General features: G+C 42.6%; 2 protein-coding genes across 2 annotated transcripts in view; one reads left to right on the forward strand and one right to left on the reverse strand.

Moving 5' to 3' along the window:
• The window catches only part of EGFR (epidermal growth factor receptor), a 1,326,436-nt gene that overhangs the window by 1,016,192 nt on the left and 285,469 nt on the right, over positions 1–24,775 (reverse strand). The gene's annotated exons all lie outside the window — the stretch shown is intronic.
• Positions 20,851–24,775, forward strand: part of VOPP1 (VOPP1 WW domain binding protein) — a 65,603-nt gene continuing 61,678 nt past the window's right edge. Inside the window, exon 1 of the mRNA XM_050330482.1 lies at positions 20,851–21,219. Coding sequence (XP_050186439.1) covers positions 21,169–21,219 — 51 coding nt within the window. The 5' untranslated portion in view covers positions 20,851–21,168. The remainder of the gene's footprint in view (positions 21,220–24,775) is intronic.

Raw genomic sequence — 24,775 nt, forward strand, 5'->3', positions numbered from 1 at the left:
CAATGTAGGTAGGGTTTGTATTGCAGCAGGAAAATCTGAAAGGATAGGAGGTGAGGTGGGAATATTCAATATCTGGGGTTAGAAGCAGGTATCTACTGATTGAATGTAGTGTGATTATATAATGATTGATTACATGCTGGGAAGAAGCAGGGAAAGAGCTGTTAGTTGATCATGGAGTGGAAAAAGTAGGTTTCTCAAGCTAAAGGCATGTTTTCATCAAGAATAGTGAGCTTGGAGTGGAATGAAGTATAAAGATGTACTGGTTTTGATGTGCCTGCTACAGCTCTTAACAGAGGATTTAGTTCTGATGAACTTACCCAACTGCCTTCCACCAGCCAGGGTTTTTAATTTTTTTTTTAAGGAAGATAATATTTGGAGCTTGGGCTAAAATGCTTGATGTTGAGAGGCAATTAAGTGTCCTGTATAGAAAAAGGAGCTGTTGCTAGCACGAGTGGGGAGACAGCTCTGACTGAGGCCAGCCACAGAAGGCTCTAACACTGAAACATCACTGGCTTCATGAAGGGCTCAGCAAGAGGCTCTAAAATAAAATAAAAATGTTGGTCAGGATATGGGTCAGGATATTCTAAGGGCTCCAGAAGAATGGGTGAAGCTGTGTTATTTAAGAGTTAGAACTTAGCACTTAGGAGTTTTGATAGCACTTTTAGGAAAAGCTGCAGTGTAGAGCAGCTGGCCCAGGTTTGGGGTGACCCTGTTTGCCACCCAGCCAAGATGCAAAAATAGACATGCTTGGCAGAAAAGTGTCTCTTGGCTAAAAAGGTAGAGCATTGCTCCTTGGAACCATATGTGTATAAAGAGAGACAATATGCCTATATATCATTAACACAAGGATTCACAATATGGTATTGAAAATGGAAGTATATGTAGGAGCAGCAAAACTCTTGACTTTCAAGGATCTAGGAGGCAGTGGACAAATGCCCTAGGTCAAGCTTAGAGTAAATGAGTGTGATTTTACAACATCACAGCAAAAAGAAGAGCTGAAGCGGCCTTCCTGTTAGGGTAACTTATCCAAAGGTATTTTGAGGTAATGGTAATGAGGTAGAAATTAGGATCCAAAAAAACAGGCTGGCCAAGAGGAACACTAAAAAGAAAAATGCTGAGCTGTATATAGTAGTTGTATACTGATAAACTGATATCTGAATTCCTCTAATCTAGGTCTGAGGTACAGGTGCTGCAAATGCCTGGCAAAAAGCACTTGAATAAATTGTGAAAGCAGAGCATGATTTCTTCTGTGGAATTTATGAAAAGGGCTGCACTGATTTCAGGTACTCCAAAGAGTGATGGCAGCTTAAGGAGCTGTGGGTGCAATAAAGCCACTGTAAATCCCAGCTGAAATGAATCAATATCTTTTTCCTAGATTCATTCATTTTCAGAACATGGTGGCTGGGCAGAGCTTACTAAACTATGCTCACTTTGTGTGTCTTCAGAGTGAGTACTGGAACTAGAGCTGAATACATTTCTAACAGTGAATGTACATGAAAGACTATTTCAATGTGAGCAATTACCCCATAGCACAGTCAGTGTATTTGCTTATATCTGAGAGTAATGAATTCATGACTTCCAGGATAAATGGTGCTGCCTGCAGTTTTATGGCATAGGACTAAAGAGTAAAGAAGCAGTCAGACATTTATAAAACTGAGATGGAAGTTCTGCGTTCTACCTCACCTCAGGAAAATACAGTGTGTGTGGATAGAAAAGGAAAATATGGTTTTTGAAGAACAGTGCAGTTGCAGGGAAGAATAAGCAATTGTTCCAGGTGGTGGTTGTTGGATATTTGTTCTGGCCAGAAATGAATAGGAAGCTCTCCTGTAAAATTAGCTGAAGCAGCAGCAGCTATGAGTTGCCAGCACAGTCGCTTTTGGATGAAGGTCTACAACATACCTTTGAAGTGTGACAGGTATTTGTACAGCAGGGGATATTTAAATTGGCCTCACATTGGATAACAAAGTACTTTGTACAGGCTCTGAGAAGGGCATTATGCAAAGGTGATAGAGAATCAATCAGTCCCAGAGACTATTCCAGCAAAGAGATTCTTATACAGTGAGAAGGGATTTGATTTACTGCAAGTAGACTTAGCAAAGGACTCAAGGTGAAAATGGCAAATAGAAAAAAAAAAAAAAAAGGCTAATAGTCTGGATCTCCCCTTGTTTTGCTGCATAAATCAGACAGTGCTGAAACATGACTGAAAGGAAGGAGGGAGAGGTAGTAAGGCAGTATGGTAGAGCAGATATTGGGATGGGTGACATCCCAGTGGAGGATGGGAGAGATAAGAAAGAAGCAGCTTAGTAATTGCCTACAGATAAAACCAGAGGATAGTTATGGAATATGCACCGTGACATTAATGAAAAATGGTCACAAGCTTTTATAAGCTGCAAGAGAGAACCAGGACACAGTACTGGGAAGTAATAAGCATGAAGCAATGAGGAGGTATGGTTGTAATCATTGCATGTGCCAGAAAGCAGGCTCATGCTTATCACATCCCCCAGCACAGCTCCAAAGACTTCTATGCTCAGCACAGGCACACTGGGCAGGCAGTGCTCTGGTTGCCAGTTAATCCCCTCTGCCTTCGTAGGGAAGGCCTTACAGCCTGTGGAAGTGCAGGTGGGATGTGGATGAGTGGCTTGAAGAGGGAAATATGGCCAGACCAATCTGCCAGGCAGTGCCATGAAGGAATGTGTGGGCTTGGGTCCTTCCTAAGGGTGTCTGTGGGACCTGGCTTTCCCCAGAAGCTGCAGCTGAGTTCACATAATGTGGATGCAAGGAGGGTTTGAACACAGGCGTGGAGTCTACCTTTCACTTTAGATGCAGAATTAGATGAAGACGGGGATACTTGAGAGTAATGGCCTCAATAAAGAAGCAATAACAAGCAGGGAAAGAGCAGTTTCTCCTCTGACCTGGTGCCCACAGTAGTTCTGTACAGCTAACCTATGGAGTTTTGCATGAAGGAATGGTTTCTTAAGAGAGGATCATCAGCAACTGCTGTGTTAAGTCTGGGACTGCTTGCTCTGCCCTTGCACTTGGGCAGCAGCCCTTCTGCTACATGAATGATTTGCAGAGCTGCTTTGTGGACTGGATTTGCGAGGATGATCTGGTTTAAAAAAAAAAATAGCTGAGGGGAAAAGGAAAGTTATTTTTAACCCAGATCAGTTCATTATTCATGCTTAACAGGAGAGCTTTACCAAGTCAGGAAGGTACAACTGGGAGGGAAGCATACTGCAGAGCACTGTATGGTCTCAGCTGCCTCAAGTGGGGCTGTGGGGCCTGGGTTTTAGCCTCTGCTGTGAGCTCAGCTTCTGGAAATATGGCAGGTTTTGCTCTGCTCCAGGGTTTTTATTTTTACAACTCCGTGTTCTGAATTTGAACTGAAAAACGTAGCTGTTTAGGGTTGTTGCTTTTCCAGGAAGAGTATCCCTACTTTTATTTTTTTATTTTTAAGACTCCTGTTTTGGGGAAAAAAAAAAGGTCTCTTTTTTTTCTTTTCTTTTTTTTCTCATTTCTTGCCCCATTCAAAGGCTGTGTTTTAACTCACAATTTCTCTGAGTTCAGCTTAGAAATTGCAGTGGGAGGGAGAGCCCTGCTGAGGGGGTAGTGGGGAAGGCCATGTTAGGAAAGGAAGCTGATGGTCACTTCTGGCCTTCTGCACTCTGACCCTCTGGACAGCTATCCCAGGGGAGGCTGGGCTTGAGGCTTATAGTGTGAGCAACAGAAAGAAGATAAGGCAAAAGTAAAATCCTGGCTTTGAAATCAATAATAAGCCTATCTTTTTATAATTGTTGATGTCACAGTTGTGCAAACCATCTCCCTGTAGCAGTGGGATGGCCAAGCACAACAGAGACAGTGCCCCAGCTTGGAAGGAAACAATGAAAATCGTGGATTTGCTACCATAAAGGCATTAACCAAGACAGGTTGAGGCAGATCTTGACAAAGGCCAGTCATCCTCCTGCTCATGGGTGCCTTTTGTGGGAGCTGTGAAAGCGGAACATGTTTCTCAACCTTGCCGCAGTGCCCGAAGTACATAAACTACTTTCTCCTCTTCTTTCCTTGTTTTCTTTTATCTTGGGAGATTACTGAACTGAGAGTCTGCCTTCTCATAATGAGGCCAGAGTACATTGGAATTATCTGCGGGCATCAGTTAATAAATAGCAGAATAAAAGGCAAAGAGCTGGCTGAGGGTGATGTGTGTCAGACCTGCACAGAGCAGCAGCCCCTTTCTGTGCGCGGTGGGAGCAGGGGAAGACAAGAGCCGGGGCAGGAGGGTGCAGCTCAGCTGCACGCCTACTGCAATTAGGCTGAATTGCCTGGCTCTGTCATCCTGCCCCCTGCCTCAAAAAGCAAGGGTATAAATTGCTGTCAGGCTACAGCTACTAATGAGACTGAGCTACAGGCTGGCATGTTCAGTGTCCCCTCTGCTGTGCTGGAGGAGAGTAAAGAGACGGTGGGTGCCTCAGTGGGGACAATGAAATCTCACAACCTACTCTAGCAGAAAGCCATCAATTCTCATTTTTATTACTTGAGTAGCTGTAGTAAGACACTAAACACTTAACACTCGTCATCTCAGGAGGAGATAGGACGAATGTAAACAAAAGCATTATTTACTCGATATTCCTTTTTTATTATTATTTCATGCAGAACTTGTAAGGTTGCCTATCAGTAAGGTTGCCCAACATTTTCCTTTGGAAAAAGCTGTTTTCAATTGCTTCGAGCAATTCTTAATCATTGGTATGGCAATTTTCCACACCAGATACCTGGTGCAGACCAAATAGTTTGGGAAAATTTCCAAGACGCTGTGGTTGGTGGGGCGGGTGGGGCAGGGCAAGTTTTGAGGCATTACCTGGGGAATATACCTTCTTTTGTCCATGGTAAAATTTAGTATTTTTAAAATCCTTTGAAGTGAGAAGGGAGTATTTGCTGTCCTGTGGTGATCTGCCAAGATTTGGCAATATTATAAAACTATGGAAAAAAGTACTTTAAAAAATCAGAGCTGAGCACCGTCCTTCCCCTGTCAGCTCAAGGGTAATGGGATGTTGTGCTCCGAGAGTAATTGAGCAAATAATTACGTGCTGTTTGTTTGCTGAGTCTGCGGTTCAGTTTTCAGAACAAAGCCTGTGGATTTCTGTGTTTCTATATGTGTTTGTGTGGCAAAAGTGAGGCCAGCTTACTGGTTTCAGCTCCCAATGCAGTAAGGAAATATTTTCCTTTGAATAAGGACTGCAGGATTTGGCCTTCAGTGTGTAACTCAAACCTCTGTCTTTAATACACGAATATATTTATTTTTGACAGACCTGGGGCAGGAAATAATAAATGGGAAGTGCCTTTCCCTCCTCCAGAAAAACATGGTAATTAGTCAAAAATAATAATTTCTATAGAACATCACATGTCCGGGTATTCTTCTAGTTGCAATCTTGTGACATTAGCAATTCAGACAAAACCTTGTGCGTGGATCAAGGAACCTAGAAACAGTGACAGTCTATTTATTTTTTTTATGGTGGCTGAACCTCTATTAAGAGGTATTATGCATGGTGTTTGATTTTTCTGCCTTTCCATCCTCACATCCCCATGGTTACTGTTTGATTAAACTTTGATCAAAGAAAAGACAAATTATGTTGTTAGTTATTTAACCCTCTGTGGAAAGGGCTCTGTAAATCAATTCTAATTCATCCAGGCACAAAACCTGAAATATTTTTTCAAATACAATTCCCACTCATAGAGTTGTTTTTAGCAGACTATGTACTATATGGTCCTTTACTTTGTTCCTGGTATAAACTTGTCATTCCTTGTTTTTTCATCTATTGACTGGCGCTGCCTGCTTGAGAAAGAAAGAACACTCTAAGGCTGAAAAAACACCCTTCCATTCAGTGTTAGTGACACTGGGCAGTCGATGCTTGATTAGAAAATCAAAGCCACTACCTTTTCGTTCTTTGAAAATGTTTGGTTTTTTGCATCTGCTCAGACTGAACATCTGGGATAGGTTGACTATGCCCTTGCGATGCTGAGCAGCTTCGGTGTATCGCTAGAAAAGAGAGAGGTGACCCACTTGTAACACCAGAGGATGTGAGCAGCCCTGCACTCTTCATGTACCCATATATACATATGTATACACTACATGGGGTATCTCCTGTTGGACCAATTAATCCATGCTCAGCTGGATTTGAGCATCGGCAGCATACATTTTCCTATCTGCGAGTAGCTGGCTCAGGTTCAGGCATGCTGCATGCAAGGCTTGATTGAGCAGCAGCGCTTGTGTCCTACAGTGCCAAGTGCATGGTCAGGGAGAGACATCCAGGGGGCTTGGCCTCTGACGGGACCTGTTGTGGTGTTTGACTGTGCCTTTATCTACAGTGTGTTACAGTGTGCCATGGCTGGCTCTCTTCTGTACAGGATGAGTTTCAGACCAGCCTGAGCTTTGGTGTATTGGACAAGGGATTGTGTGTAAGTTTAACAGGCAAATGTAGCTGGCGGCAGGCTGTGGAGCTCCGTGTAGGAGCCTTTACAAATTTGGTTTTTGGAGTCTGTGATATTCATCACAGTATTTGCACTGGCAAGAGAAGGGGAAACTCCAGTAAAAGTAAGGAGTATGGGACTCCATTACAGTCAATGCTGTAAGGATAGGACTGTGCCAAGCTGGGTGGAAAAGAGGGATTCTTATCCGCCTCATGGTGCTTGAAGCAGCTGGAAAGAAGTGTTAAATTTGGTTAAAACCAGGAAGCTGGCACTCAAAAAAACCAGAGAGGAGCAATTGAAGTAAATACTACTACTGTGGCAAAATTAATCACAGTTAGGAAGATCGTTTGAAATATAAAATAATCCTAGAATAAGCATCACGAGCAGTTAGGGAAAAGTCCTTCAAAATAATGTGGGAAATGGGACACAGACAGCAGGGTTCTTGCTTTAGCTGAGGCAGCCAACAAACTTGATAGCAACCTGGCTAGCACTTGGAACCATGACATGCACAGTAGTTTTGGACTGTTACTTATACACATAGATTGATGTGATAATACTAAGAGACCCAGAAACAAACAACCTATTCATCTACAAGGGGAAAGAGTGACTGGGGATTTTGCATCCACTTGAAAAGGAAATTGCACTAGAACTCTAGACCTGTGTTAAGTGAGCAAGAACACTTGACAGACAAACAGCTGATCTGGACTTCATTAAAAATGAAAAATGTATGAGATAGAAATGTGCTTGAGAACCATATGGTTTGTGGCAAGTTAGGATAGCTCCCTTCCTCCTTACATGAATCAGGAAACAAATGCCTTATTCACTTTTACATAACAAGCCGAGGTTCATTAATCATCTGCTTCTACAACAATAGGAGACGATAATATCTGGAGGTGTCTCAGATGAATTATAGTTGAAATTTGCCATGAATTCAAACACAAGAAAGTTGTTAAGACATGATTTTTGTATGCATAGATGACTCTTGGTCTTTCTACTTTGGTCCTCTCTCCAACTCAGCAATCTCCGAGTGATAATGGACAACGACATTTAACTGCTTAAGGACCAACTTGTGGGGGGACTTGAAAAATTAATCAGGCAGGGGCAAAGCCCTCTAGCACTTTCAAACCATTATTTTTTTACACCACCTGGGAAATGGTATCCAGTTGTCCAGATGATGAGTTCCTCTCTTCATGCAACCAGATGTAGGGAACTAGGAGGAAGAAAAATACTGCAGCCTTTAAAAGGGGGAAAGCCCCCATCAAGAGGCAGTTTTAGGCTAACTCCAGAATATAAATTAAAGTGAGTGAAACTTCATAATGCTCAGCTAAGGACAGGAATGTGTCATAGCAGTTCTTGCTGAACCCTTAAAGTTATAATTTTTTCCTCTCTTTCTCCTTTCCCTAAATCTGAGGGCATAAACTTGCTGAACTAAGAAAAATGCTGCTCAGTAAGAAGAGTGGCAGACAGATGCCTGGATTATCTGTGTAGCTACTCACCACTTCTTCTGGTAATCTGGAACTGAAAGAGAAAGAATAGGATTTAATTTTAGACTTCTTTGACTGATGTTAGAACTTCTTGAAATGTATGTAACTGCAAAGAACTTTATTAAGCCTCTAAACTTTCTACCCAGATGTCATGCAGTTCAGCTGCAGATTCTTACCAGATGGATTTGCAAGCATATGTCTTTCTTGTTGGTTAGCCAAAGGAAAATGACTGAACAAGTCAGTTTATAAAAATGACTTAGGCTGATTGTGCCCTTACTTTTGCACCGTTGCTGGAAAAATGTGGGGGAGAGAACAACTGAGGAGCAGACAGTAAATGACTGTCAAATAAAAAGTTAAAATAAAGATAATGAGAATTCCCAGCACTTATTATTCTCTGCTACAATAGTTTGATGGTTATATGCGCCTGGAATCGTACAATATGCACACTCAAAATGGACTTACAAGGGCTACTCTTGGCTTTCTGGAACATGGCCTCCTCCTACTTGATTGCTCATACACTTTTCTCCATCCTCTAAGGAAACTTTTTCAAGTTTCTCCACTTCTCTCTGCCATCCCCTGATTCACCCATGCTTTGACACTTAGCCTGGGTCACTTCTTCCTTCCAGCATCCAGAAAAAGCTTTTGGTTCTTCCTTCCAAGCTCAGCACTTGGATGGGCTTCCAAAAACCCAAGAGTGGTCCTTAATGGGACATTGCCTACAGCTCCACAGCAAACCCAAAAATCTTTCTTTCTGTTGGTATCCTAGTACATGCTGCAGCTGGGAGTAGGAATAGATATATTTGCAAATGGTGAAAAAAAGTAAAGGTGTTCTAAAAATGAGATCAGAGGAGTGAGTTGTGACAGTAAAAGTTGTCTATCAATCACACATAATCAGTAAAGAGAGACTTTCCACCATCTGAAAGAAATGTAAACCTGCACAAACTGGGCTAACTCCCCAGATACTCACAGCAGATACGCAAAGGGCTCAGGTCTTATCACATGACCTTTACCAATATTGCAAAAAACTTTGTGATGGATTATGAAAATGGGGAACTCAGAATTTACCAGAGTGAAAAAAACCCTCTGGAGAAAGTTTCCATTTTAGCTTACTCACATTTCAAACCTCTGGGTGAAAGATATTAGGGGAAAAAAAGTGCTTAACAGACCATGGGAAATCTCAAGGCGCAGAGCACAAATACTTCCAGGGAAATGAAAATGTTCCAGCCTCCTAAAAGTGAAAACTGGTAATGCAGTGATGGCAGCTCAGGTTGAAAGGAGGCATGGTAATAAGGAATTCTTTCACTGAACTCCAAAAGAAACCATGAAAATAGTGGATGTGTATGGAGAACCATAGAAAGGCATTTCCTCTCAGTTATCTGAGCAAGGTTACACTTAACTGCTGTGTTACTGTAGCATACTGGGTAGTGCTAATAATATGCTGGACTGTGGACTACAGCCCATTAATCCCCACTTGGCTGAAACACAGGCTGGTAAAATGGCAAGATGGTTGCAGGATATCTGTTTTGAAAGATAATTAAGATTTGATGTGACTTTCCTAACAGACAAACATTGAGTAATGAGTTTCTACAGGGTTTTAGAAATACAATCGTTTCCCTGTTTTTCAACACCATTTGGTTGGAGGAAAAATGTCTTCTGGTAAATTTATGGTTGAATTGAGTGAGATTCTTGAGATAGCAGGAAACTAGGCTTGATGACTCAGGAGATCCTTTTTAGGTTAATGGATATAGCCCATACACACTGATAAGCTATGGATAAATGACTTCTGGCTGATGTATTAAGCCATGTTAAACCTAATAGGGAGTAGTCTTGAAAACTCTTTCATTTGGGTGGATGATGCTGTGTGAAAACCTGTAAGAACTGCAATTTGATCTGCTGACGTTTAAAGTGTAGGAGCTGCAGCTTCATTAGTGGAGCTTCACTTAGTGCCATGGTCTAGTTACCACGGTGGTAGTGGATCAAGGATTGGACTTGATCTCAGAGGTCCTTTCCAACCCGTCTGATTCTATGATTCTGTGATTTGCCTCCTTTGGGGTTAATGTGGGATGTTTTCTGTAGAGGTGGCAGTGGGAGACCTTAGATCCAGAGGCCAAATGATTTCTCTTTGAGGTCAAACAAGCCCCTTTGTGCAGTGAAAACAGTAAGGGTTTAAAGCAGACAGCTGAAGCTGCTTGGGGATGCTGGTGTGATGCAGCATGAAGGGTAAGGAAGACGTGACCTTGAGGGGTAGAGAAAGTTTCTCTGCCTCAGCACTGATGGGGTGATAAGCAGCTGTGAGACCAAGCACAGTACAAAAGGCAATTTCTTCTGCTTTGCTCAGGAAAGCAATCATTGCATACAGCGTTGTAAGGAGGCTAGATTGAGAGTTCCTCTGCTTGGTGTCATGTAGAAATCTTACCCTTCAGGAATATCCCTGTGAGACCCATACTGAGTGGCTAACCACATGCAGGTGGAATGAAGCAACAGTGTTTTCCATGTGCACCTAGAGTGCAAAACTGTCTCTTTTTTGATAACTTTGTTTTCTTGTTAGAGATGAAAATCTAGAAAGTGTGACAAATACTGTGTGTGGCTACTAGGACAGAGAGGAATTTTCCCTGGAGTGTCCCCCACAGAGTTTCTGTATTATTTCTCTGAAGAGTCTGCCCCCCTCACAAAGACAACACTATTGCAGGAACTGAGCAGCTTATGAAGGCTCACCAGAGCTCCAAACATCTTTCTAATTACTTCACTGCATGCAGGATAATTATAGAATAAAAAGGATGAAAGCCTAAATGAAGTACAGAGGCCCTTGAAAAATGCCACCAGGTCAAACGTTGCTACCATCTGCTCCTCCTTTCCTACTGACCTGTCTTTTCATCTCAGCATTAAATGCCCACTTCCTTTAAATAGCTTTTTATCCTAACCAACTCTCCTAATTAACAAAGCTTCTTAAACTTCATTTTTGTTGACTGCCTGCAACAGAAAGCTTTAATGCTTCATTCCTTGTAACTGAGTAAGCTTTCTGTACTCTGCTTGCACTGCTTCAAGCAGCCAGGCAATGGTCATCTGCCCTGACAATGCTAACTTGGCTTCTTCTGCCAGAAACAAAACAGACTCTATGAGTTTTGGGTGTAAGACAGGTTAAGGAAAATAGTCACTGTAAGACATGGACTGCAAGGGAGAGCATGTACTTAGTATCAGTAAACACAAACAGGAAGAATTCTGCCTCATTTATCCACAGGTTGAAAAAGCTGCTTGATATTCTTCCTTCCCAGCAGCAAATGACAGCACAAAAAGTGATCGTGTTATTAATTTAGATGAATAGTAGCACACATCCCTGCGTTATATAATTATTTCATTAAAGTGAAGGATCAGTTTAAAACATCATTAAAATCTAACCAGTGGAAAATAATATGATTCCACTGACACTGGATTTAATTAAAACCTGTGAATTAGGAATATTGAAAGTGTATTAGCTCTACAAGGTCTGTCTGGAGGCAGCATCATGTGGTACCCCTCTGTGCGTGGTGCCTCTCAGAGAGCAGGGGGTACCAGATAGGTGCAAGGAGTTCCCTAGGACCCCAATTCAGTTAATGATCAGCAAAGCCAAGCAATAAAGGTGGGCTGCACACAGTTGTTCAAAACATCCTTAAATTAGTCAAGCAGGGTTTCCACGTTATCAAAATAAGTATTACTCATTAAATTTAGTCTCGAGAGTCAAAGAAGCAAATTGATTCTCTGAACTTCAAGAAACAATGGCTCCCAGCCAAAGCCCGCTGAAACCAAGACAAAGATCCCCTGCTGAGTTCAATAGCTTGCTGGATCTCACCCAATGCAAGTAATTCCCTTTTTTTTTTTTTTTTTTTTTAGAATGAGTTTCTTTTTCCTGTGGCAGCTTCACACAATATTTTCCATTGTGGCTACCTTCATTTGTACACTGCTGTTCTCTGACTTAAAATTTCAGACTCATATTATTTCCAGTATTTTATAATTTTGCATTGTCAGGATAGTTTTCTCTGTGGTTTCACAGAGTGAATTGACCTAGTTAAATTAAAGGTTGCCAGCATAAATTAGATTAGGTTGGTCTGGTGGACTGAAAAAGCACTGTAACATGCTGTGTTTGTCTTTATTTCTGTCAGTAAGAATGGCTTGGTGAAAAGACCGCTATTAGAGCTTGGTTTACACTGTTATAATTGCAGGTCTGATGGTATCCTGTTAGAATGCAACAAGACTGAGTGATCAGTTATTTCAACTAGAAATATAATAATTCCACTTTATTTTTAGCTATGAGATTTCACATTTCATTTGAAATGCATATGAATCTGGTTAGTAATAAAGTAATAAGACTTACTGACAGTGAGGATATTTCTACATTCCTAAGACCATCTATACTGTGAACTCTCAAACTCAAGATAAAACAAAAATTTCTTATCCCAAAATATGGAGATAGCAAGAAGTGGATAACTTGCTTACCAAATCTTAGCACAGGCCCAAGGTCTCTTATTCATGAGCTCTGGATATAGCAGACATAGAAAGGGTGATTAATGCTACCAACCTCATCTACCAAAAATATATTAAGTCTGACTCTTTCTAGGTACAGTGCAAATACTTTGAAGCTGAGCTACTACCAGCTGTCTCAGTCTTCTTCTGCTTGCCCTTAAACCTGTAGGGTTTTTTGTACAGTGAAAAGCAGACTAATATTTCCTTAAGAATGATATTCTGTCTCCTGTCAGTCCTATTGTTCCTGTAAATGCCTCTCTTCACTACTGAAAGAGGACAGTGGTATAATGGATATTCATCCTGAATAGAGCCTAGAAGCACTTCACTTTGGGAACTGCATCACTCTGCAGGCAGAATCCCTGCAAATGTCAAAGCAAGGCCTATTAACAATAATGTATAGATAATAATTAGTAAATAATTGATGTTGACATTGCTCTTTGATGCTGTGTATGACTCTGCTGTGTGCATGCTAAGCTGAATGGTTGGCTCCACTGGTAAAAGCTGCACTGCTTGTTGGCTTGTTGATATCCAGCTGTTTGTCATTCCACTGTCTAATGAATGGGTGTGTAAAAATTGCTATGCTGAGCTGCAGGTTACCAACATTTCCATGATATATGGGAGAAATTCCCCACGACTCTGTATCAGACCATAACTCTTTCTTACCAAGCCAATTTTTAACAGTGCTGCAGCCCAAAGAGACTCTCTTTTGGATCTTATTTTCAATGAGGAAGCTGTTATTGTTTTAAACCTATTTTCTGCTTTTTTTGCATGCTTTGCTGTTTGTTACTAAGAATTAATCCTATCTGTCAAAAAATACACCTGGGAATGGTTTTTGCATTGATTGTAGAATGGTTTTGTTATTTTTGCAGCTATGGCTGCATTATGGCTGTCATCTTAAAGGTATCGGGACACTTCAGATCCATTATTTTATTCCATCCTTGTGTATAGTCAGTTGTTATTTTGAAAAGAGAAGAGGGAGAAAGGAATGAGATACAGTGAAGATGGAAAGACTTTGGACAATGAACAGGGGAACATTTTTCTTTTAGAGGAACCCATCTTGTGTTTGTACCAGTTCTGTGTGGCTGCAGCAGAAAGTTTCTGCTTCTCCATGACGTTTGCATAATCTTGGGTTTCCACTTCAAATGTCTCACCAGTTTATGCTGCTGGGACATCTCTATGGGAATGCCATGTAGTTCCTACTATCAGAGAGAAGCCCTTATGAGATACTTGCCCTTCATAGCATCCAGCGTTGTGTAGCGGTGGTTGCTACATAGTGTCTGGTAGGATTATCATCTTCCCTGGCTTTTGGTAGGACCATTTTGTTTCCATCCTTGCATCCTGGCAGTGTTATTTACCCTCCCTACATTCTGCCCCCTAGGCTCCAGAAATAGCTTTACTTCCACAGCTGGGTACATACTGCCTCTTCAACATCAGCAAGCCTCGAAAATCCAAGTCTTCTTTCCTAAAACATAAAGACACCCTGAAGCATGAACATAGAGGGGTTTCTCAAGGCTGAGCTAGCTGGAAGAGGAAGCATTACAAGAAATGGGCATGGGAGCGCAAATACAGATTTTAATGATCAGACTTGAAATTGACTGAGGGTCAGGAAAATGTGTGCTAACACAAGGCAAATTGTGCTGGTGAAGAATGTAGCATAGCTGAAAATAGAACAGCTTGGAAGTTATTTAACAATGCACTCCACAGTGCAGTGGTTCAGAACAGCCAGGAAGGAGTGTCTCAGATAATAAACGCTGTAGTGGAGTTTAGGTAGGTGTGAGATGTTTGTCTGCACTGAATAGTATTAGCAGCTTGTTAAGGCCAAGTGAAAAATAAATCACTGACTTCAACAGACTTTACTGTTTACTAAGTCCTTACTTTCAGATTTACACAGTGAACTGGAGTGCCAGAATGCACCTTGAGTTAGCGAGCTGGTACTCCTCAGCCGAAGGACTTAGCTTGATTTATGTGATAAGCAGTATGAATACTTAAAGAAAAGCAAGGTATTTCCTCATGCAGGGCCTTACAGGCCTCAGTGCCTGCATGCATGCTCCCTTTTGCACTATGGCCAGGGAGAAATTCCTGGCTCTGGTCCTAAAGTTTCCTGAAGAAGGTATAGCAGATGGTTGGAGTCATTTATTCCTTCTGAGGGTGAAAAAATGCCACTATCTAGTATCTCCACTGAAGAGATGCTATATCTATTGAATTTATACTCATTTGGGCTTCTTTCTTCACTCTTGACATAGAAATCACCACAGTGTTTATATTCCAGCAAGCCTAAAGATTTCTTTCCCACAGCCTCTCAAGATCCATATAGACAGCGAAACCTATTCATATGCCAGCACTCATATTAGTACTGCATTTTGTGCTTGAATGGTTTAGCACTATGAAACTTAACTCTGAGACAAGCGCTTGAAAACCCTGCCCAAGGGACAAAACCTACATTCAACCTCCTGTATTCCTCATTTGCCTTCCTTTCGTCATCTCTCCTGAAAATTTCCTTGCCTGTCAGTTCATTACCTCGCATGAGCATATGGTGGACAACCCTGTACGGACTTTAAAGAACACAAGTCATGACTCTGCTATACCTCATGCTGTCTATGCCAGACAGATTTGCGGATCTATCTGCCCTATATTTTTATCTAAGCTGTGTATCCATGCCGTCAATATTGCTTCACAACTTCGCTTGGTAGTTAGACTTTGTATCATTGAATGGCTTAGGGTCACCCACTGGGCATGCTTGAGGATCACCACTCAAGTGAGAAGGAAAGGCTATTCATTCATCCAACACCACTAAATTTCTCCTCTCTGTTTTAGTCCCTGAGGAATTTTCAGGAGGCCAGGAGATATGCTTGATCCCCTCTTTTTGTTTTGTATGCAGCCGTGGCAGTGGAGGTGAAAGTAGTAGCAGTAGTGAAACATGGGAGAATAGGTGGATGGAGACGCCACCTACGGTGGTACCATTAAGGCAAATATTGCCTGACTAACCATGCTCTGTGTGTGTGACTGTAGATGGAGACAGCACATCTCAAAGAAAGTTGATTAAAGGTTAAATAATCTTCCTTTTCATAGTGGACCCCATGAGGCTCTCTAAGGTTGCTACAACAGACTGTGTGAACAACATCATTGCACAGTTCTTCTAGCAGCCCTAGATATTTCCCATAACTGAAAATGGTTTGTTTTACAGATCAGATGCGCTATTAGTATTATTATGATTTCTTGTCATTCTGATATCAGTTGCATTTTATCCCTTGTGATTTCTAGAATATATCTAGTGTTTATTTTTTTTTCAGTCCAGCAACAGCTTAATCCTCTTCCCATCTCATTATAATATGAGAAAATTGAGATTGCTTGGGGGACATTAGTTAATAAACCCATTGCCAGTAATTCCCAGACTATTGATGCATTTTTCCATCTTTACTTAATGGGATGTTATTTCTCACATTGAAATATTCAAGCTATAGTGGTGAAGAAATGCTACAGATAAATTCACACTGAAGGAAAAAAAAAAACAGGAAATGGTCACTATTTTAAATGAAGGAAGAAAATCCCTATTAGGCAACTTCATCTTTTTTTTTGTTTGACTTAAAGGTGAAATCTAAAACCTAATTCTCCACTTGCACTGGTTTTATATTTGTCCCATTGACTTGAGTGGAATTAGTCCTAATGTACACTGGTATGAGAAAAACTGGATCACTGGGGTCTCATTATTTCAGATTGTAACTGATGACCTGGTAGAGCTTTTAATTCTCTGGGTAGGAGGATGCTGTAAAGGTTGAGTGGTTGTTCATCGCACAGACAGGAAGATGAGATAAGACAAAGCAAAAATAAAGTGCTTCAGACTATTTCATTCCAGGGGGCTTGTCCTCACAGGCCACAGGGGATTGCTTTGCATTTCCATTAAGACACCATGTTCTTGGAATTGCATTTTCCAGGCTTTTTCTCTGGAGTGCTAAGAGAGCTCACTGACAATGCCCAGATGCACAACATACTCTTGACAGTGATCAGTATTAGTTCCTAGTCTCTGCCAGCATCCCTTTCCTCTCCTCATCCCTTTAATTTTAACACATAGGGAGAATAACCATGTTTTTAAATCAAGTGGCTTCTCTGTGGAAGAAATTAATGGTGAGCAAGGCAGAGAGCAAGCAAGCACTGACAGGAACACATAGATATTCAGCTAGACCATCCTTTTTTCCATTTGCAGTTTAGTATACAGCCTAATAAAGACTCTGAAACAAAAAGCGGTTTGGTATATTACGTATCTATAAATAAATTACAGCTGGCTTGCTCAGCCTCAGTGACAGCAGGCAGCAGCTCTTGTTTTTGTGCTTGGCCATAATGGGAAAAGCACTATCTCCTCTTCTTCCCCTACCATTCCTCTGGAGCAGGCTCTCGCTTTCCCAAAGGACACAAACTGCACTGATCTGCCCCACACCACTACCACTCTACGGCTCGGAGGCCATCAGCAGTACACATATCACCACTAGCAGTCTCTGTTTTAGTGCATTTCCACCTTTGTGCACCATACTGCTTATGTCCACTGTGCTCTGTTGCACCATGTATTACTCTTCAGCGTCTCACCCTACTCCGTCTCACCCTTTTGTGGCTTTCAGATGCTCCTGACAAAATCTTACTTGTTTTCTGTCTCTGATTCTGCCTGGCCAAAGATAGGTTGCTTCATCTGATCTACCTGTTTCCTTCATGTGCAATTCAGTCCCGTCCTCCTCCCCTGGCAGATTTGATCATCTGCCCAGACCTTTTCCTTCTGTCTCCTTACAAACCATTTACAGGCAATTTGGAATGTCACTGCTCTAATTTGACGGTGTTTTGTGCTTACTGTGCTCAGGTCTGAGGCAGCGCAGACTACATCTAGCTTCAATAGCATGTGTTTAGACTTTTAACTATCCATTGAAATCAATAACAGGAGCCCAAATAGGAATTCAAAGCCTAAATGTTTCTTTGGCGATGAGCTTTGGTCCTATAACAGTACTCGGAATGAACTTAACCTTCCTTAATCCTTCCAGCAAGCCAACATTTGTCCTTTCACCACGGACTGCAAACAAAGAGTTTGCATTTACAAATGATCCATCTTGCAGGAAAAAAAATAATCCCTCTGAGCTCCTGAGTTCTCTAACACAATGCATTAGTACCTTTGCTGAGGGGATAAACTTTAGTCTTGACTGAGAAAACTGAACAAAAAAGCGTTTGATCTGATTGACACAGCTATTCTGGTTCAATTGGGTAGTATGTTTAATCAATAAACTTTGTCCTTTGGAATACTAATGCTTATCTTGTAGTTGCTGCTTCTCAAAATACTGTTTGCTATGGAATTATTAGTTTAATATGATGTACAAATATCTGACTCCATCAAAAAAGCCTGAAAGTCACAGAGTGTGAGCAGTGGGGCTGTTCTTTGGGAGCCCAGGTGGGGTAGCTCCTAGATAATTACTCCATCCTTCATTTCTTACCATATATGTTAAATATGTTATACTTTCTTGTACATGGTGTTTCAAGTGGGCGCAGATTTCCATTGTGGTAGTATATGGTGAGTACAGTTACCACGGACTCTCATTTGGAGGTCTCAGAGTACAATCCAGTCACAGTCATCCTGTTTCAGTTCAGTGAGTTTTTCTTAATGTCACTAGTTATGGAAAACTGACCTCTTCATGCACTTCTCAGATGTTAATGAAAATTGATGGATGTATTAGAATACTGAAAGACAAATTGGGTACACCTTTTTGATTGGTGCCTCTCAGTTCAATAACATCCTTTCACACACAAATTAAGTTGTAGGAGGTATAAAATTTTACATTACCATTGGAAATAGAGCCACTATGTCTGGATCATCCCTCTAAATGTCCACAGACACTTACTGAAATATAATTATTGAGGATGGAGGCATTGGTGTTAATATGCTACTGAATTTGGAGTAGGTTGTTGAAACTTTTTTTTTTTTTTAAACACATCCTGGAAAAACAAATAGCTTTGAACAAGATACGGAAGCTACAGAAATGTAACATTATGTTTGTCTTTGCTGGTTATTGCTGCATTCATGAATATTTTTCCTATATGTTTTTAAATGAATAATGCTGGTGTGGTTTCTCAACAGCTAACAATTATGATTTTGAAAGGCTTTAGACATTTACTGAATATTTTATGTAATTTTAAAGGGCTTTCTTTTACTTACTGACGAAGGTTAGTATCATTTACATAATTATAAAGAAAAATTCTCAAAATATATTTGAGGTGATCCTACTCTTAAAATACAGAGTTTGGGGAAAAAAAAACAACTATGAATTTGGCTAATTTTTAATAGGACCTGTGAAGAATATAGTGGAATATTTTAATAAATACAAAATTGTAAACATACATAATTATTTACTGTTCATGTGGGGAAGCAAATGAAAATATTATATTTCTTTGTTCATAATAAAGTTGTTACCTGCTTCACACAGAGATCTTGTGGAATTGACTATTTCTCAATAGTATTAGAAACAACTGTTTCAACATAAACAAGAAAGTGTTCAACAAAATCAATTTATAAGTACTATATTCTTTAAAAATATTCACCAGTCTTGGTTCAAAATAAATAACGTCTACAGAATACATGCATCTATATGCACTGTGGGTGCCCCCTAGGAATTTTTATACCTGTTACTCAATTTGAAAAAGAAAAATTGACAGAGGAGTGGCAGTTTCAAAAATAATGTCTGCTTTTATGCTTCAGGAAAGAGAGGTAGCTGAGTAAAAGGAATATGTTAATATTGGCACCTCTACTGAGAGAAAGATGGCAATATTATTGAGAAACACACAAGATTCCACAGAGAAGAAGGATATTATGAATATTTCAGCTGCAGTGCAAGCCTTGATCAGATAAAATAAAGTTTTATTGCTCCTGCTGCTCCTGAAACTATTTTATTTTATTTTTAAATATATATATTTGTTTCTATGCACAGATTCTGAGAGCTCTGGAGTTGTAAGCTCTGAAGAGAGACTGGAATCAGGATGTGAAGGAAGGGGCTGTTTTTTACCTAGGAACGTTGCCTCCAACAAAAGCCTTATCTTATTTCTCTGCTGTGTCACCATGGCATGGTGCATGTGCCCTGCCTGCCTTGCTGTCAAGCTGTAGCACGGTGGAATGGAAAGTGTTCATTTATTGCCTAGACAAGCTCTAAGGGGCTCTGTTGCAACTTGCACTTTTGCTGAGAAAATGCCACATGCTGGGCTAAGTTGGTTTGTACTCAAACTCCATTAAAGCCAATGGTCTTTCCCAGGGGATGAAGATGGGTGGAAATGAAAGAAGACATCACTTAGGGGAGCCGAGATATGACTGACATGAAACACAAAACTGTTCTTTCCTAGGTCAGGAGATGGTTTTCCTTTTTCAGCTTATCTTGGCCTGGAAAGAGTTCTTTCCATGCTATCTTTTATAGCATGGGATATCCACACCCTTATTTAGGGTAGATAATAAACTATGCACTAGGATGCATATACTTCCAGACTGTGCAGCTTCCACTTCCTCCAGCCCATTGCCTCAGTCTCATTCTTGCTAATGTGTCTATTGGTTAAAAACAGCAGTACTTTCTCCCAGCTTTTCTTGCCTTAGCTGAGAAAAAAAAAAAATCTAATGCCTTATTGGTTCTCAAGCTAAACTCGGTAGTGACATGTGTGTTAATAATTAACTGAAACGTATTTTAGAGCTAAGCCTAGACACACACCTCCTGTTTCCCGTCACCAGGCTGACAGAGGCAGCATCTCATAGAATCACAGAACCACAGAATGATTTGGGTTGGAAGGGACTTTCAAAGATCATTCTGTCTGACCCCCTGCCACCAGCAGGGACATTTTTCACTACATATGATTGTTCAAATCCCCACACAACCCGACCTTGAACACTTCCAGGGATGGGGCATCCACAACTTCCTGGACAACCTGCTCCAGTGTCTCATCATCCTCATTGTAAAAAATTTCTTCCATATGTACAGTCTAAATCTGTCTTTCAGTTTTAAACTGTCTTTCAGTTTAAAACCAATGCCCGCTGGTCTATCACTGCAGGTAAAAAGTCCATCCTCGTATTTCTTACAAGCCACCTTTCGGTATTTGGAAGGTTGCTGGAAGGTCTCTCCGGAGCCTTCTCTTCTCTAGGCTGAACAGCCCCAACTCTACCAGCCTGTCTTCACCGGAGAGGTGGTCCAGCCCCCTGAGGATCTTTGCTGCCTCCCCTGGACTCACTCCATCAGGTCGCTCTCTCGCGTACCCCGTTCCCGTCCCCTGGGGGCTCACCCCGCCGCCGCCGCCCCCTCCCGGCCGGGCAGGGCTCGGGGCGGGGCCGGGGCGGGCCGGCTCCGCTCCCCGCCCTCAACCGCGGTGGGGTCCGGCCTCTTTGTGCCGCCCGCCCCAGCACCGCGCCGTCCTCCGCGTCGCCTCGACCCCGCTCGGCTCCGGCTGCCGGCGGGGACCGGTGGGTCAGCCCGCCCTCGCCCTGCCGGGGGCTTGCCCGCCTCTCTCTCTCTCTCTCTCCTTCCCCTCCCCGCCGGCGCTTTACCCCGCCTCGTCACTCTGCCCTCAGCGTGGGCTGCTCGCCGCCCCTTCCCCCCGTGCTGCCCGTCATCCCGCCGTGCGCGCCGCTGCCCGGAGCTCCCCCGCCGTCGGGGATGGCGGGGCTGGCAGCGCCCGTGCGCGCCTGAGCCCCAGCGGCCAGCCCGCCGCCGCTGCGGGAGGAGGAGGAGAGATGAAGCGCTTCCAGCCTGGGGTCGCGCTGCTGCTCTCGCTGCTGTGGGAGGTGAGATGGGCCGGGGAAGGGGGCGCTGCCCTGCGGCAGCCCTGGGTTCACCCCGGCGGGATCCGCTGTCGGTCTCTACCTGGAGCTGAGCGGCCGGCGGGGCGAGGCTGCAGATTGCACGCAGCTGGGGGGGGGTGGGGGGTGTGCGCGGGGGAGGTGATTTATTTTGGGGTTAATGCCTTTGTCGGAGAGGGGTGGCTCCACGGGCTCCCGGGCAGTGTGCGGGCAGGAGTGCGTGGGAACGGCGGGGAGGTGCGGGCAGGGCTGGGCGAGACCCGGCGGGGCTGCGCTGCCCGCGGGGGCTGCGGTGCGGTGGTTTACGGGCTTGGCGGCGGCCGGGCTCACCTCCTGTCCAGTGTCTTATTGCGGGATCAGAGGAAGATTATCCGCGGTAGGATGGAGCAGAGTAGCACGGGAACCGTAGGCAGGGGCACAGGCTGCGGGAACCTTGCCCGTTTCCCAACAGGCTGACTGACTCTCTAAGGGGTTTAGAGGAAAGCGCATCTCATTTGAAGTGTCCTTTCGTGGGCGAAGTGTCCGTGGCGGGGTAGATAGAGGTGCAGCGGCATCAGCTCAGGAGGAGCTGTGGCGGCACCGAGCAGCGTGGGTTAAACTTCTGGGAAAGCTTGGGTAGCACAGCTGTCGTAGTTACAACAAACAAACAAACAAGCAAGCGAACAAACAAGGAATTAGGAGCTTTCATTAACCGGAGGAGGTATTTGTCCCACGCAGTTACAGAACCATAGAATAGTTTGGGTTGGAAGAGACAAAGATCATTTAGTTTTCACTTCCCTACCGTGGGCAGTGATGCCACTCGCTAGATCACGGGGTTGTGAAAAACAGCTCTTTTTTTTTTTCAGCAGGCAGATCCGAAGATGTTTTCTGGTGGCGAGCTATCATTTGGTCTTTGGTTTAACCTTGGGGCTAGGGTCAGGCTGGGGGGCCACCCTGGGACGGGTTCATGGCGGGCACGCTGCCATGTGCAGCTCCCGGTGACAGGTTTGCCAGCGTGCGGGAGTCATCGCCAGGACATGTGCGGTGGCAGCGTGCCGGGGTGACTTCGGAAACACCAGTGGGCTTGTCTTAGGTACATCTCTACATTTATAGAGCCCAGAGGCGGTGTAGCTGAAAATGTCAAGAGAGGTGGAGAGCTGTGTTGCCTCTGTCGTGGAGCAGTTTAGACAGAAAATGAAATATTTCTTTTTAAAAAGCAGCATACAACCAAACCCATACATGGAAGCCAGAGTGCTGTCTGTGTAATTATTGCTTTCAGCAATGGATATAATTCATGAAAATTATGTTTACTACATGTTTTATGCCACCTACGTAGATGAATGATTTCTGGTGTGTTGCCCACTATGTCATCCAGCATCATCCCATTAAAACACTCAGATCAAAATCACCACTTAATGTAAATAAATGTAACTCTTTACAAGTTAATTGGTCTGCATCTCGTTACCCCGGCTGTAAACCTGGCCCTGATTCTGGCCCACAATTGCTCTTGACTCTGCAGAAGCTCTTCAGAAAGCAGGAATAGCAAAATGTCAATTAAATGAAACGAACACCACCATTTCCCTGAGGGATTCTGTTCATCTGAGACTGTGAAAGGTTTTGCCCCTCCAGGATCTGTTTGATTAGATGTCTCTGGTCTCTTAATGTGTATGCTGCTGAAAAAGATCCTTAGTGCCTGAAAAAAGTAATTTGCATAAATCCTCTTTGGATGTAGCCAATGTTGCTGTTATTTAAGCTTTTGTACTGGTTTTAATTGTGGGCTTTTTCCTTTTAATCTAGAATGCTTGTTTTGCCATCTGGTTTTGTGAATTTTTTTTTTTTTTTTGGAAATGCTTAGGATGTCTATTAAACTGAGATGCTATGTAAATAAGGTTGTATTCTACAGGAAAAAAAAGGCCCAGAAAGAGAGTGTTAGGGGTTTAAGTAACTTAAACAGAGACATCTGGTTGTTTTGAAGGTTTTTGATATGTGAAACTTTCACTGTCTTCTGCACAAAGTTCTGTAATGGATATTATCTGAAATAGCATTGCTGCAATTGTTTTAGATATATTTGCAGCTTCAGTATGATCTTGGTTATTACTGAACAAAGCATGAGCTGAGCAATATGTTTTTCATTCATCATTTTACAAAAGGTTTTAACTGTTACCCAAATACCGTGAGGAGGAAGCCGTTTAGTCCTTCAGAGCAATTTGCAAGTTTACTGACTCTAACCAAGTTTTCCTTGGTTAAATTACACAAAATACATGTTGCAAGATGCTCAGGTATGGTCTGTTCGTAGGCATGCAAAAACACTGGTTTCTGGTTATCCCGATAAAAGGAATAAACTGCTTCACAAGTAAGCATACATCAAATCCGTGGTGGGCGTGAGTTTGGATGTGGGGAGCATGTGTCTTTGTGGCTTTCTGGTTGAAGCCTGGTTGGTAGCTGACTGTGCCAGGCTCCCACGAGGAAGTGAAGGTTTGCTGTTCCTGGTGTAAAGGCAGAAGATTCAAAAGTAGGACTGAGGGGCAGGGGAAGGCACTTGCCATGTACTGGTGGGTCCTTTCACAAAGGCATTGCTAAAGGCATGACTATCAAAGCAGGATTTACACATAAGAAATTGCTGGCTCTTGATGGTAGGGTGCCAGTCCTTTCTCTAGAAGAGCTTGAGATAACACTAATTACAGAAACACTCAGAGCACTGTGGTGGTAGGAGAGGGTAATTAATTTTGAGTTTTCTGGTTTGATGAGGGTTTTACACTGTAACCACAAAGACCCATGATGGAAGAAACATCTCCAGCCCCAGGTCCCAAGAAACTCAGCTCAGAAAAGATCTTGTTGTTAGGGGAGAAAAACCAAAGATGCCATTGGTTTTGTTCACAATGTAATTGCAGTTGAACGGTTTAGCAAGTAAGCCAAAATGAGGCGGATGACTTGACAGGTAATTTTGGTTCCTGCAGGAAGAAATGAAGACGGTTGAATCTTTATCTGTCGTTTTCAAATTAATTTGGCTACTTGGAGGTAGCAGTGTGTTATTAACTGCAGTTGCTTGAAATGCCCTTTTCCACATGGAGCCTGGGTGTCTGGTATACCCGTGGTACCAGTTATGCGATTTCAGCGTTCACAAATAACCAATGGTCTTGCTAGCATGGCTTCTGGTTCCATCAACAGGACTTTGTTTTGTCTCAGTTTTATGGAAAGCTTTGAGGAGGTCCTTAAAGTGATGTCTGTTTTGGGTATATTTATCAAGATTTTCTGCTTCTGTTTTATCAGTGATCCCAAGGGCTTTGGCTGTCTGAGCTTAAATGTGACTTTAATGAATAGTGATATCTTTGGAATAGGAAAAAATAAAACTAAGCAGGCAGTCCCCCCCACCCCCTTGATGATGAAGTGAGCTTATTTTCAGCCTGAATGAGGGCATCAGAGTGTCTCTGTGGGATGTTCTTCTCAGACTGAGTGCTTGCTTTCTCTCCCACCAGCTGCAGAAGTGCTGGATGGAGGAGAGCTTAGTGGCTGAGACTCACCTCAAGGATGTGGAAGCTGAACAGAGCTGTTTAAACCCAAG

This window comes from Myiozetetes cayanensis, unplaced genomic scaffold (assembly GCF_022539395.1).
Source record: "Myiozetetes cayanensis isolate MyiCay16 unplaced genomic scaffold, myiCay2020 scf1, whole genome shotgun sequence".
Taxonomy (NCBI): Eukaryota; Metazoa; Chordata; class Aves; order Passeriformes; family Tyrannidae; genus Myiozetetes; species Myiozetetes cayanensis.